The sequence below is a fragment of the Eptatretus burgeri genome, chromosome 17 (assembly GCF_056783735.1).
Source record: "Eptatretus burgeri isolate ZD-2024b chromosome 17, Ebu_testis_v1, whole genome shotgun sequence".
NCBI lineage: Eukaryota > Metazoa > Chordata > Myxini > Myxiniformes > Myxinidae > Eptatretus > Eptatretus burgeri.
Window position 1 is genome coordinate 13,393,577 of NC_140977.1, and position 15,282 is coordinate 13,408,858.

At 44.2% G+C, this 15,282-nt stretch overlaps 1 protein-coding gene across 7 annotated transcripts in view; it reads right to left on the reverse strand.

Moving 5' to 3' along the window:
* Positions 1 to 186: 186 nt before the first annotated feature.
* Positions 187 to 15,282, reverse strand: part of INTS4 (integrator complex subunit 4) — a 73,207-nt gene continuing 58,111 nt past the window's right edge. For 4 of the 7 annotated variants that reach the window (XM_085861715.1, XM_085861714.1, XM_085861709.1 and 1 more), the window contains 5 exons: positions 12,680 to 12,739; positions 4,278 to 4,437; positions 3,951 to 4,094; positions 3,755 to 3,875; positions 187 to 3,236 (listed from right to left, as the gene is read on the reverse strand). In XM_085861715.1, coding sequence (XP_085717841.1) covers positions 3,028 to 3,236; positions 3,755 to 3,875; positions 3,951 to 4,094; positions 4,278 to 4,437; positions 12,680 to 12,739 — 694 coding nt within the window. In that variant the 3' untranslated portion in view covers positions 187 to 3,027. Of the gene's footprint in view, positions 3,474 to 3,754; positions 3,876 to 3,950; positions 4,095 to 4,277; positions 4,438 to 12,510; positions 12,740 to 15,282 lie in introns of those variants that run through there. The other 3 variants (XM_085861713.1, XM_085861712.1, XR_015052818.1) reach the window with 3 other exon arrangements.

Here is a 15,282-nt window from a genome sequence, read left to right on the forward strand (position 1 = left end):
ATGTCCAAATCTGTACAATAAACTTCGTTTTAAAATCAGTAAAAAGTCCAACTCTTCTTTAGAAGTTCATGGAGGAGGATAGGAGATGGTGGTGTGGTCAGGTTGTGAGGCACCTCAGCTCCAGCAACTGATGTTTTCAAATGATAAATCGATAAGTGAAAATGAATCACTCATGGAGTCAGGAAGTTGTCGAAGTTGTTTGAAAATTTATTATAACTTCATTGCAGTCACACGGATACAGCACAAGAAACAGCATTTACAGTTCAGTCAGTTGCCATCATGAACAACATTCGAATGTGGAATGTGATGTCAATGGTTTAAGTCAAAAACTCCATCATCACCTCCACCTCCTCCGCATAAAAACAAGCAAAATTCTTACTGAAAACGGAAAATTGACACACCTGCGTGATGGTAACGTCATAATGGATTGGTACGATGTGGAGGGCCTTTCATTGTTAATAAAACTGGCCTGCACTGCAAAATAATACATCACGTTTGCAGAATAGTGCCATTGGCGCCTGAGCACGATAGACAAATTTTCGGTGTCAGGCGAACTATTGAACTGGAACAGTCACAACGAAGGTCTGGATATCTCATGAAAGAGTAATATCTGAACTACATTCTCACCTAGTTTGAGCCACATATCACAAAAATTGATGGAGATACGCGCTTTCAAAAATGGCCAGATTATGACACATTTTTGCTGATGGGATCCAGAATACAAACCGGAAGTTGATCAAATTACGTCAGCTAATGGCCAATCGTATGTTTTACATTCCCTAAAAGTTTGAGCGAAAAATATAAAACTTTCGAATTTTAAGAATTTTTTTGTCATGTAAATGGGCTTTTCAATGCAAATTTCAAACATTTTGTGACGTCACAATCTGGATCCGATCCGGTTGAAACATGGCAGGGTGAAAGATATTATGACCCTACATAAGCACATTAAATATCTAAGCAATTGAACAAGAAATGGCAGAGAAATGATTTTTTGAAATTTCGTCCCATGTAAATGATTGGGATTTTTTGAAACTTTGTGAATTTTTCGTGACGTCATCATTTGATCCAGGTTCACCCAAATTTATAGGTTCAGTCCTTGGGTGATTATCTTTCATGTCAAAATGCTTCGTGGGCATATACACAAGGACCGCTGAGAAAATCGATGCACACACACACACACACACACACACACACACGCACGCACGCACGCACACACACACACTCTTAACTGTATAAAGTGACAGAAGTCTTCAACAACTTAATGACTGCCAATTACAAATAACAATTCAGAGGCAGACATTCATTTATTACAAAATGTAAAGTTGTTTTGGGTGTCATGAGACGAGTCGGTAAATAACAGTGAAGAATCAGGACATAAACAGGGCTGGCAGGATGGCGTGGAGGTACGCACACTCGCCTCTGAGCTGTCCATCCTGAGTTTGAATCTCAGCCCAACTATAAACCGTCATCCTGGTGTTTCACAGGCAAGGCACTCCCTCGAATGGACGTGAAACAGGGCGCCCAGTTTGCCCACGTTAGTTGGTGGATGTTGTTTATAGTAGTGTTGCCACAATCCGCAGGTGGCGTCAGTGGTTTTGGTTATGTGTGAGAAGGACCGCGTGAGGCATGTTCCATGCCATAAAGATTGCCAAGCAGCTACTGAGACGTGTCATTTGATCCAAATCGGATGCTTGCCTCAATTTGCTTGACCACAGAAACACTCTGATCTCAGAACACGGAACACGAGTTACAGCTCAACATCTCATAGGTCACCGGGCATTAACGTTACTTCCAACCACTAATGTGCTGTTGAGGCCATCTTTTCCTCAGCGCATACCAGAGAAGATATCAGCCAGTAGGAGTCACCAAGCACACCACAACAAAGGCTCCACCGTTGACCTGCCTCCTGTAGTGCGTGATCCGTCTATGCGCATCAGACTGGCCAGTCATTGCAGAGAATGGAGGCTATCTACAGTTGTGCACGCCGTTTCAGAATGGTCGTACGAAGTGAGATGACAATCTGATGGCCACGTGCATCGTCTGAACGGACGGCATCTCTGGCAATCGAGAGAAGGGTTTGCTGTCATTAATTCAGGTGATGTCTTGTCTGAGGTTTGTCAGCCTCCTGCAGATGGTGGTGTAGCTGATGGTGTGACCAGCAGTTAGCTTCACATTCACCCCAACCAGGGGTGAATGTGAAGCATTGTATTTCCAGGACTCGGTGATGTATAATCAAATCACGAGGGAGACACGGCCTAGCAGACTTAAACGCAGGCCCGTTAGGCTGAATGATTTTGTGTGCGATCCATGATAAATGGGACTTTGAACTGTTTCGTGGATCTTCTATGTATTTCTTTGTTAAATTATTGTTGGTACTCAAGAATTGGATAAAACTTGTGGACATTGTGGTTCATTTGTGGTGATAACAGAGTGGCAAGGTATAATTTCAACACTCATGTTGGCTGTTGTACCAAGTCAATGACACGTGTGAGCTTTAAAGGAAAATAAATGTTCCTGTAGTGTTGTCACAAGCAGAAGGTGACACCAGTGGTTGAGGTTGTGTGCGCGAGAGGGACCACATGGGGGTATGCTGGGAACAGTGCGACTTGCTGTGTGCTTTGATGTTCATACGCTTGAGTGTCCCTCAATAAACCTGTTTGCTTTCTGAAAGTGCTGCTTATTATTCCAACACGTTTAAGCATGAAACAGTCGTTAAAGATCCCACAGTGTCCTTCGTGAAGAGTGTGCAATCTATTGCCAGCACCGTGAACAAATTCCAAATTCCTGCGCTAACCTACTGGGGCACTGCATCAACAGCACAGTTGCACCTACACAGCAAATGCTGCCGCCCTCAGCCATGTGCTGCATGTATAAGAGAAGAACTTCTACAAGTCCACAGGTGACCACAAGCAAGAAAACAAAAAAGAAAAAAAATGAGACTTAAATGTACAACAAATTTATTTTGGCTGTTCAAGTCAACACTTGAGCAATTTGGCTCGGGTTTCACGTCACGAGCGGTATCGGCAACTACCTTCGCGGTGGCTTGGGTGCAACGAGGACGCGAGTCGACGCGCACAGAGGGAGGGAACCCTCTGTTGCAACAGTCCCAATAAACGGCAAGGATGAAGACTCAAAACTTTCAGTGCAATTGGCAGCCGGAGAGGCACAGGATGGAGGAGAAATTGAGTTGTCAGTGGAGTAGGTGAGGAGCAAGGAGATTTCAATCTCACACGGCTCTTGAGGGGAGGAATTGAGGGGGGAAAAATAAATAAATAAAAAGATATACAGGGCGAAAACATTCATTATTGCCGGATAAGAGGTAGAGACATTGTTGGGGCTGGATGGGTAGGGAGGAGCATGGAGAAGTATCTGATTCGAGCTCTTTGGAACATCTCCTTTATGGACTCATAGGCCCATTGGGCCTCGCCGCTGTCAAATGCGTGAAGATTCGCTCAGGCCTTCAAGTGGCGTTTCTGGTCAAAGTGCATAAAATGACCGACTATTGCATTTGATTGGCTCATTATCCAAATTTATTCCAACATATAGGTTTCAGAGAAAACTTTTTTTTTTTTTTGGACTTCAATATCCCCACCATTGTCATCGACGCGCAGCAACACAAATATCATACATCGAGTGCCCCACAAAGCTGCACATGAAGTAAATGAAATCTTTTCCCACCCTCCTTCCATAATGTGCATTTACACATCGATGAAACTTCACACTATTTACAAACCAACATAGCTCGGCAGCTTACCCGTCCATGCAGAGTGGGAGAGATACACTTGGGTAATGAGCCGATGGAGGCCAGGAGAAGGATTCCGGAAATCTGCAGCTCTGGGATGAATTATTTGAGATTGTCCATCAGGATATACTACCTGGAAGAGAATGTGCCAAGTCAACGAAGAAACACACACCCAGCCTCCACACACTCCCCGGGTATGACCCTATACCTGAACGCGTACGCGCAGGTGTGGCTCAGACACGTGATGGATGGAGGCATCCAGGTCCAGACCCAACACAAGTCCTGCGGTAAATTTTAATGGGTTGTCCGACTCTCCAGTGGGTTCGATGATCTCTGCAGAAGCACGCTTCGCCTGTCAAAGAAAGGAGGATATAGCAGTGAAAAAAACAACCTCGACATAAATAAATGATGAAATACACGACCATGAACCAAGAGAGGCCATAAATCTAGCTCGAGCAACTGCATTTAACAGTGGAACAATGAAAGTGTCCGAGGAAAATCAAGGTCTTCAACCAATGTCTTAAAGGTATTCAACCTCCATCGGAGGTTCCAGTGGTATGAAGTGTGCCTGACGAAGTAGGGAGCTGAGGGTCCTGATGATGTCATGCGGCTTGCTTGTCGAGAGAAAAGGCATACTCTCAAACAGTCTCTCAGCAAACCCACCTGGGAGGGCTCCAAGCTGGGGCTCCAAGCATCTAACAGCACACAGGAAGGACACAGACCTCAAGGATCAAACCCACACGCTTGAGGCATCAAAACAAAGAGGACAAGAAAGATTAACGCACATGTGCAAGCGGTTACCACACTCTAAATATAATTTGTATGTCTAATGTGCATTCTAATGTGCATTCCTAAACTGCTGGATGGAATGAGGTGAAATTTGTTGCTTGCTGGAGTGTGGGACCAGGGAGGTTTTAGGTATTCAGGTCAGGTCAGGTATGGGAGCATGCGCCGGAGCAGCGCGTCGCTGCGTCCACTTTCAGCCGGTACTCCAGGGGCCTCCGTCTGGCCATCCCCCAGGCAGATGCCTGGCCCATCCCCATCTCCTTGAGATGCCGATCGACCTGCTACAACCACGAGGCATGTGGTCGGCCCACTGGCCTCCTCCACTCATGAGGCTCCCTCGCTGAGAGAATCTGGTGAGTAGGATCAGCATCAGGAAAACGAGCCACATGCCCAAACAGCCGCAGCTGACGCTCACAGACTATGCAGGTAGCAAATCTCATTTGAGTCTCTCTCAGCAACCGCTCGTTGAACACAAAGTCCGACCAGCGATAGCCAAGGATTTTCTGGAGAGACCCGGTACCAAAGGAATTAAGTCTCCGTCTCAGATCCCTGATCAGAGTCCAAGTTTCACATCCGTAGAGCAAGAATGGAAGCACCAAGGACCTGAAGACTCAGACATTCATCATCCTGCACAGGTACTGACAGCACCACACACCATGATCCAGTGAATCCATGACTCCCCAGGCACGACCCAGATGTCTATTGACCTCTGGCTCAATTCAGAGACCCAATACACAACGATTGGGACATAAATTACATCAATGGCAACTTGAGAACCCCAGGGGGAGGGGGTGGGTGAGGGTGGTGGCAAACAAAGTAGATCCACCCTTTACCTTCTGACACGATTAGTCCTGGTGAGTTTGGTTAAGATTGGATAATTAACTTCCAAACACATCGGCCACAGATATGCAGAGACACACAAACACCAAATTCCGCATTGACATTCCCAAACGATGCACCACAGTTTGATCTCTCTGACATCCTCCCCAGAATCCAATCCATACAAGCGCTGAAAAGTGGGAGCCGATGCACACCCCTGACGAACTCCAATAACAACTGGAAATAAGTCAGAGATGGTACCACCACATCTCACAGCACTCTTAATACCAGAGAAAAGTTCAGACATCAGATCGATCAGTTTTGGTGGCACCCACAAATATCAAAAATCCTCCAGAGGACATCCCGATTCACTGAATCAAACGCTTTGCAGAGATCAACATCGGCTGCAAGCAGCCCTTGCCGAAACTCTCGTCTGCGTTCGGTGAGGACACGAAGTGCAAGGATACGGTCAATCGTTGACCCTCTTTGGCGTAAAGCCTGACTGCTCTGGATGCTGATGCTCAAGCAGATGGTGGCGAACCCTATCAAGAATTATCCGAGCAAAGACCTTACCCGGCACTGAGAGCAGCGTCACCCCTCGGTAGTTGTTGCAATCCTGGCGATCACCCTTCCCTTTCCAGAGAGGGGCGACAAGGCCCCTCTTCCAGTGAGTTGGGATGATGCCTGTATTCCAGGAAGAGCACAGAACTGCATGCAACGACACGAGTGCAGCATTTCCACCAGCCTTGAGAAGTTCAGCATGGATGCCACAGATCCCTGGAGCTTTACCCCATTTCAACCAGTTCACCGCAGCCTGTGTTTCCACAAATGAAAACGCAGCCTGTGTCCCTTGAGACAAAATTCTTCCCTGCCCTACGGTGAGTTCCAAGACATCCATCGGCGACATCAAGGATGGTGGTCTTCAAGGCATTCCACAACTCCATCAGGATTCCACAAAGCACCCAGACCCCCCAAATCTCTGCTCAGCCTGTTCGCAAACTCCTCAGCTACCTTCTCATCCTTGAGCTTGCCAACATCCAGCCAAAGCTGGGATGGTACCATTCTCCCAGATTTAAGCTGCAACTTCAGAATTGCTACAACAAGCCTGTGATCAGTGTTGAGGAACTGAGCACTCTGGTGGACCATGCAGTTCTGGATCATCCTCCAGCAACCATCAATGAGCACATCGTCAATCTCCTTTGCCACACCACCAGTGTTGGAATACCAAGTCCAGCGATGAGGCTGTGGGTGCTGAAACCATGAACCAACCACCATAAGTCCATGACTTCTTGCAAAGTCAAGGAACTTAGTACTATTCAGGTTCATAGTTCCAAACCCATGGGGACCAACACATGTCTCATAACCATCCCTATCAGATCCAGTCAATGCATTGAAATCCCCCAAGACCAGAAGAGTATCTCGCCTGGGGCACTGATCAACCACAGACTTGAGCGCGGCATAGAATGCGTCCTTCACGTTGATATCACTCGCATTAGTCAGAGCATATGTAGAGACAAGTTAAACGACACCCAAGGAGTGACGAATCTTTCGCCTCATTATACGCTCATTGACCGGTGTTTCGTCAATTATCACTGGAGTCAGCTTATTGGACACAGCATCGACAACTCCTTGGGCATGGTAACCATTAGAGCGACCAGACCAATCGGAGGTGTAACCACCTGCCATGATCTTGCCATTATCCAGTATCCGAACCTCAGTGTTGCAATACCTATGTTCAAACGCTTGAGCTCAGATGATAACAGAGACAGGTGATCATACTCTCTGAGGGAAAGGACATTCCAGGCACCCACCCGAAGGGATCACCTCAGGTTAACCGAAGGAGACTGCCGTCTGGTGCACAACACCTCAGCACCACTCCGCCACATACCACCACAATCTGACCATGGAGGTTTACCCCATGGTTTTCCACCTGTCAAGGAATGGGGGTCCCGAAGGCTTTGCCCCAATCCTGTCATCTGGTGAGCTGCCCTGCAGAGGGGCAGCAGCACAGGAGGTACTCCCATTGAGTGGGTTTTCAGATTGTCTTACATTTGTAGGTTTTGCAGAATGAAAGGTTTTATGGTGGCCGGAGTGCAAATCCTGCCACCAACTTCCTAAAAATAAGTGACCCAACTGCAGGAGGACGTCTGCAGACACAGTTGGGCACTCGATATGGATGGCCGTTGGCTCACAAGGAGCTCCTTCGCCCTTTGACAGGTTTTGTTTTTAATCCTGTTGGGTGTCCATATCCATACACCCTCCTCACCAGGAAACTTGGTGGGGGAGACGGTTTAGTCGCCGACAACCCGACCATGAAACAGGTTAGTGCAGGTTTACATGGTACCTGAAGCAAGTCACAGATCTAATCTGGCTTGACCTGACTATTTTTAAGCATTCATAGTTGTGGTTATTTGGGATTGGGGGGTGAGCAGGCAGTGCAAGTTCTCTATGTAAATGTGCAATGTCTAGCACCCCTAATGGGAGAGTGCATTACATGTTCCAGCTGTTTACTGTATGGTATTATATTAGTATCTCTGCAGGAAAACAATCTATATATAATGGAGCAAGTATTATGTCTGTCTGCTCTTCACCCATTGGTTGGAAAGCTGACCTGACGTCATCCACAACCTGAAATATTCAACCTAAAGTGCCCAGAGGACCCAAAAGACCCAAATGACCCCGAACACCCAAAAGACCGAAAAGACCCAGAGGACCTAAAAGACACAATGGGACTATCACGGACCCATTGAAATTCTGCATAATGAAAAATGTGACTTCAGGTCCCTATTTCACCCCCCCACCCCACACCCACACAAATGTCATGTCCTTACCCCCCGCCCCTCCCGCCACACCCAAAACTCTGTGCTCCCCTCCCCCTTTCTTCAAATCCTCAAACCCCTTCGTTTGTTATGCTACTGCTACAGTTCTGGCCCAATTACATCCAGACTTGCGAAAGAGGATCAGCATGACCCCAATTAATGTATAGGATGTTTTTATCTTTGCCGGTGGTCTTGGGTGGGGGGTGGACGCAAATTCTCGATGTAAATGTGTATCGTGTCGAGCTGCCTACAGGTGGGGGAGGATATTACAAGCCTCCACCATTTACAGCACAGTATAACCTGTCCCCACGTTTTCCAGTGGAGTGAGGTATTTTAAATTATAAGCAATCGGTATGTTTTTGTTTCTTTTGCCTATAGTGGGGAAACTTAGCTAAATATAGCATAACAACTGTGCATTTTGTGAGGAAAGCACCAAATTTGGCACACTAGTAGCCTATCATATTATGAACAGATTTGGATATTGGGCCATCTCAAAATTTTTGATGGCAGTGGAAAATGGCTGCCACAGCCATCAGTGGCTGAATTTGAGATGGCCCAATATCCAAATCTGTTCACAATACTAGTGTGCCAAATTTGGTGCTTTCCTCACAAAATGCACAATTGTTATGCTAAGTTGCCCCACTAGTGGGGCAACTTAGCTAAATATAGCCGAACAAGTGGACCCCCTTGTAGACAAAGAAAAAAAAATATATATATATATATATATATATATATATATATATATATATATATATATATATATATATATATATATATATATATATATATATATATATATATATATATAGGTTCAGGCGTCGTAGTCAACAGATCTGTTGTTATCCATGCCACATTACCAACATTAGGTTGGATGCCTACCTCTCAAGTTAGATTTTTACATCAATGAGGGGGAATCATCATTACAAGTGAGGAATTATAAGAAGTGGGTGAATTATCATACGTGTTAATGCCCTTCTGCACCGATGGACAGAATAATTAGAAAACTGGATGTGATCGCAAAAATGTAAATGAAACTCCCAGAAGTTGTACAAGTCATTCTGAAATACGCCGATTCCACTGAACAACAAATTAAAAATTTTTTTTTTTACTGGAGATGTGTAAAGTGATTAAGACTAATTTGGGTACGCTGATTTCAAAAATCATAACCGTTTTGCTGTATCACGTCAGGATTTTCAGGAACAGAAATATTCCCATTGCCTAGAAGTCAGGATTTCAATGAAATTTACATATGTCTTTAACATGTCTATTTCATACAATTGTTGTTAACTTGTGTTATATTTCTTTCTTTCAGATAAAGATGAGTAGGCGTTCCTGTACCAATCATCCTGACAACTTCTGTTATGTCTGTGGTCGGTATACCAAAAAAGATCAACAGCGAAGTATATCTACAGCAGTGAAAATGAAGGCCGCCTACTTTCACTACTTCGGGTGTAAGGTGGGGGACCAAGAACAGAGCTGGGCACCACACATCTGCTGCACAAGCTGTCACACAACCTTGACTCAGTGGTTGGTGGGCAAGCGCGCGAGCATGCCATTTGCGGTGCCCATGATATGGCGTGAGCCGCAGAATCATCATGATGATTGTTATTTCTGCTGCACAAGCATCGCCGGCTTCAACAAGAAGAATAAAGGTCACATCAAGTACGCTGACTGTGTCTCTGCTCGTAACTGACTGTGTCCCCTGTGCCTCATGATGACGAGAACCCCGTTCCAACACCTCCAGCTGATCAGAACATAGCTGTAAGCAGTGGTGAAGAGGATGGTGATGATGAACCTTTTGAACCCGACACTCAAGAATTACACCTTCTGAACCAGGGAGACTTAAATGATCTTGTAAGAGATCTCTCGCTGTCAAAGGCGAAGGCAGAGCTGCTTGGATCAAGGCTGCAGCAGTGGAATCTACTTGAACCTAACACCAAGATAACCTTGTTCAGAGCACGTCACAGAGACATGGCCGAGTTCTTTGAGATGGAAGACACGATGACATTCTGCAGTGACATCAACGGTCTGTTGAAAGAACTTGGGTGTGATCACGATCCTGCAGACTGGCGCCTCTTCATCGACTCAGGGAAGAACAGCTTGAAGGCTGTTTTGCTCCACAATGGCAACGAGAAACCATCAGTCCCACTGACTCACGCGTTCGGCATGACAGAGACCTATGAGACTATGCGGCAGCTGCTTGATTCCATCAAGTACAATGACTTCAACTGGCACATCTGCGGAGACTTGAAAGTGGTGGCGCTGTTATTAGGGCTGCAGTCAGGCTACACGAAATACATGTGCTTCCTTTGTCTCTGGGATAGCAGAGACGACAAGAATCACTGGACGAAGAAAGATTGGGAAGAGCGAAAAGAGCATGTACCTGGTCGACACAACGTGAAGCATGTCGCCCTTGTCGACCCAGCCAAGGTTTTCCTTCCACCACTCCACATAAAGCTCGGCTTGATGAAAAGTTTTGTACGGGCAATGGATCTGAATGGGCGTGGGTTTTTATACCTCAAGGAAAAGTTTGTCAACACCTTGTCGGAGACCAAGATCAAGGCTGGTGTCTTTGTTGGACCGCAAATCCGACAGATTATGAAGGACGAAACTTTTCCGACAACTCTAAACCCCAAAGAGCTGGCAGCGTGGAGGAGCTTCAAAGCTGTGATGGACAACTTCTTGGGGAACGAGCGCGCGGACAACTATGAAGAAATAGTGCAGCAGCTGCTGGAGTCCTTCAGGAAACTTGGCTCCAGGATGTCCCTGAAAATCCATTTCCTACACCAGCACCTGAACTTCTTCCCTGACAACTTGGGAGCAGTCTCGGACGAGCACGGCGAGCGATTCCACCAAGAGATTTCACTCATGGAGACGCGTTACCAAGGGCGGCACAACCCAAACATGATGGGCGATTTCTGCTGGTTCCTGCATCGTGAAACTGACGCAGAGAAGCACAAACGCAAAGCCAAATGCCTAAAGCATTTTTAATTACATTCTAGTGGAGTTTTTCTGTAATTTCTATAATTTTGAAGCATTCATGATGAAATAAATGAATAAATGAATTTTTGTAAATTTCATTGAAATCCTGACTTCTAGGCAATGGGAATATTTCTGTTACTGAAAATCCTGACGTGATACAGCAAAACGGTTATGATTTTTGAAATCAGCGTACCCAAATTAGTCTAAATCACTTTACACATCTCCAGTAAAAGATTTTTGTTGTTCAGTGTTCTCTGTGTTTTCGTGTCATGAAAACTATTGCCATCGTGTGTGTGTGTGTGTGTGTGTGTGTGTGTGTGTGTGTGTGTGTGTGTGTGTGTGTGTGTGTGTGTGTGTGTGTGTGTGTGTGTGTGTGTGTGTGTGTATTGGGGGAGGAATGCATTGAAACGTGTGTTTATTTGTGGGACGTAATGCTATTAACCTTGGTGGTTGCACTCAGGGTGTGCATGGGGATGGTTTACTAAATTTGGACGGCCTGATCCAACTTACATTTTTCTTTGACGCACAAATGTGGAAATTTTATCATTATATGGCACCTGTCTTTCTTTGCCTGAGGCTGACTCTGCGCCCTCTGGTTGTTTTCGAATTTGTGTTTAATTTGTTCTTGTTACTTACAAGTGCTTTTTTTTTTTAATATCAAAATTGATCATCCCATCCACATTAACATGATACCAAGACTGAATATGAACAACATTATACTGCAGTAAAACACAACGTAAACTTATTCCCTTACACCCCCCCCACCTCCCCAATGCAAAAAAACTACAATGCAAATAATTCTACTGAAGTGGACATCATACGAAAATACGCAATTTGGTGCGTCTGTCTGTCTGTCTGTCTGCCTGTCTGACCATGCTACATTTGGTTGTTACTTATCCAATCTGAACCAAACTTGCCAGGGGAACGACAGATCTCAAAGGAAGCGTTAATAAAAGTAAAAATTAAAAAACAGCCTTTTTATAGCCATTTTTCACTGCTGAGCAGGGGTTAGCTTTTTGCAGGTTCCATGCAATCATGGTTCCCTTCTTGAGGCAATGTTTATGGCCGGATGCCCTTCCTGACACCAACCCTGGTCGCCTCTTACGACACACAAGGATATGGTACACCTATTCCAACTGGGGCATACACCGGGACCAGTACACTGGTACTCATTTCGCCAACCTCAGAAGGATGACAGGCTGAGTCAAACCCCTGGTGTTAATTCAATGGGTAAACAGGACTCCAACTCAGGACCCTCGGATCCGAAGCCAGCCACCCTCACCACTAAGCCAACACCAGGCTCAAAGGAAGCATTAAAAAAGATTAACTGTTACAAAAAAATAAAATAAATAAATAAATTACTTTGCATGACACCACATCAAAAGCGTCTCGGTGGATTGGGCATCAGCAGACAAGACATGTGGAAAGAGAGAAACATCCATGAGCAGACAACGCATCGGTTTGACACACATCACATTGTATATGCACAGGGAAGTAAAAATGCCTCAAAATGTCCTCTTGTGTGGCTCACCGGTGAAAGTCTTCAACTTCTTGCAGAAACCTCTCGCATCTGGCTGGCAGTGGCTCCTCACTGGTGAACACGTGTACATAGTGACTGGGGCACCGAGACTCAAACTACCGCAGCAAAGAGGGAATTCTACCCATTTATTAATTTATTTTACAAAAATGCTGGTGGAGGAGCTTCACAATAATTGCAATGAAGGTTGTACACTAATGTTCAGGCGAGCTGGGCAACACCTGACAACACCGACTGTAAATGGTTAATTGTGAATCCGCCACCCTCCCCTCCCAAGTGGGCATTAAATGGAAATTATCGGCTTGATCATAAATGACGGGACAAATTTAAGGCTAACTTGCGTACAATGAACAAATTAATATGAATTTAAGCTTACTTCAACAACTCTCAGAAAAGGAGGAAATACAAATACAAGAAAAGGATATTTTAACATTATCCAAATAATAATAATAGTAAAAATAAAAACGATAGATAAAGAAAAGAGAAAGGAATAACTGCCATCATCAAAATGACTTGATGTATATTAGCAACAGATACATGATTGGGGTTTGTGAAGTGATGGCCAAACAAGTGGACTCCCTTGTAGACAAAGTATATCTACATATCTTCTTCTTCTTTTTTCAGCTGCTCCCGTTAGGGGTCGCCACAGCGGATCATCCGTATGATCCGCATAGTGATTTGGCACAGGTTTTACGCCGGATGCCCTTCCTGACGCAACCCTGGTCGCCTCTTACGACACAGGGATATGGTACACCTATTTTAACTGGAGCATACACTGGTATATACATATATATATATATATATATATATATATATATATATATATATATATATATATATATATATATATATATATATATATATATATATATATATATATATATATATATATATATATATACTAGCGATACCCGTGCACATGCACGGGATAGCAGTACAACATAGCTGGTAGCAGATGGCAGACCGTACACGGGGAATGACAAAAATACGCATTGTGCAAAATGCAAGTGGTACTATGGAACGCCAAGACTTCCCAAACATTGTCAGCATGTCCGCTAAGTGCCACAGCAACTTCATAGGGATCGTGTGACGGCGAGCCGAGTTTTTAGTGTGCAAGCTTGGTATATATATATATATATATATATATATATATATATATATATATATATATATATATATATATATATATATATATATATATATATATATATATATATATATATATATATATATATATATATATATATATATATATATATATATATATATATATATATATATATATGTTCAACCATCGTAGTCGACGGATCTGTTGTTATCCATGCCACATTACAGTGCCATGTCTTCGTTTGCCGGCATCGTCGTCACCATTGCGGCTCATCTATCATGTGCCCGTTGGTAGCTCAGCAAACCGATGGCCGAGTGGCACACCATTGAACATTGATCGCATGGGTGGCTGCTTGGTGCAGCATCGCATTATTTCCGCTGACTTCTGCGGCACTTCAGCTCTTCCACCCGTGAGCGCTCATACTGATTCACTCTCTCTTTACACTCAGCACGCCAGAACCATATAGTTTTTTGTTAAAACCTTATTTGAAACAGCAGAACAGATGAAAGCAAAACTTTATGTATGATCGCCTATCCATGAGGAACAAAACGTTCATACCTATAATGCCATAGGTCACATGGTTTGGAAGCCAAATTGGATTTACCCTAAAACCTACAAATATCTTCTCCAGAACAGCTGAACAGATTGAGGTGAAACTTCACACAAGTTACCCAAGTCTCGAGGATACCAGAGTGTTCACAAATAATTGATAGGTCACATGGTCTGACAGCCATGTTGGATTGAGCGAAAATCTTTAAAAAAAATTCTCGCTCTCGACCAGCTTTATCGATCGACATGTAACTTCACAATTCGGATCTAGTCGTGATGAAGAATATAGGTTTTAAATTTCAACTTGATCGGACACATGTTCTGGCAGGCAGAATTATTTAATTTTTTGATCTGGGGTTTTTTTTTTTAATAAGACTCACTTGGCTGTGCTTGGATGTGTTTGAGGGTAGAAGAGCAGCAGCTGAAACTCAAATCCTATCCAGGGTCCTCCTGATGACTTCATCTTTGCTTTTTGCTTGTCTGTGTTCCTTCTGATGATTCCAACACAGTACTGTACCGACAGTACTTGTTTGGTCTTCCATTTGATTTGAATTGAATTTATTTTAATCCCATTCTGAATTCCGTTGATTAATAACAAACATCATGGGTCAAGGTCAAATGTCTGATCAAAGTGGGGTGTCTTGGTATCCAATCATCACTGCCAGCAGTTATAAAGTGGCAGTTCCAGTTATGTCTATTATTAATTACATTACACAGGAGTACACAAACACCACAAAAAACAAGTCCTGGTGAGGGATTGAAATCTCAGATTGCTCTTTTTTTTTTTCGTTGTAATTTGTGATCTTGCTGGCTGGGAATAGGGGTATGCATGCATCCACTTGCTGCATGTGGATGCATATGGGCCCCTGCTGGCCCACCTCAGCTGACCATATCGAGGTTGAAGGGCTGAAACGGGATGATGCTGAGGACTTTGACTGAA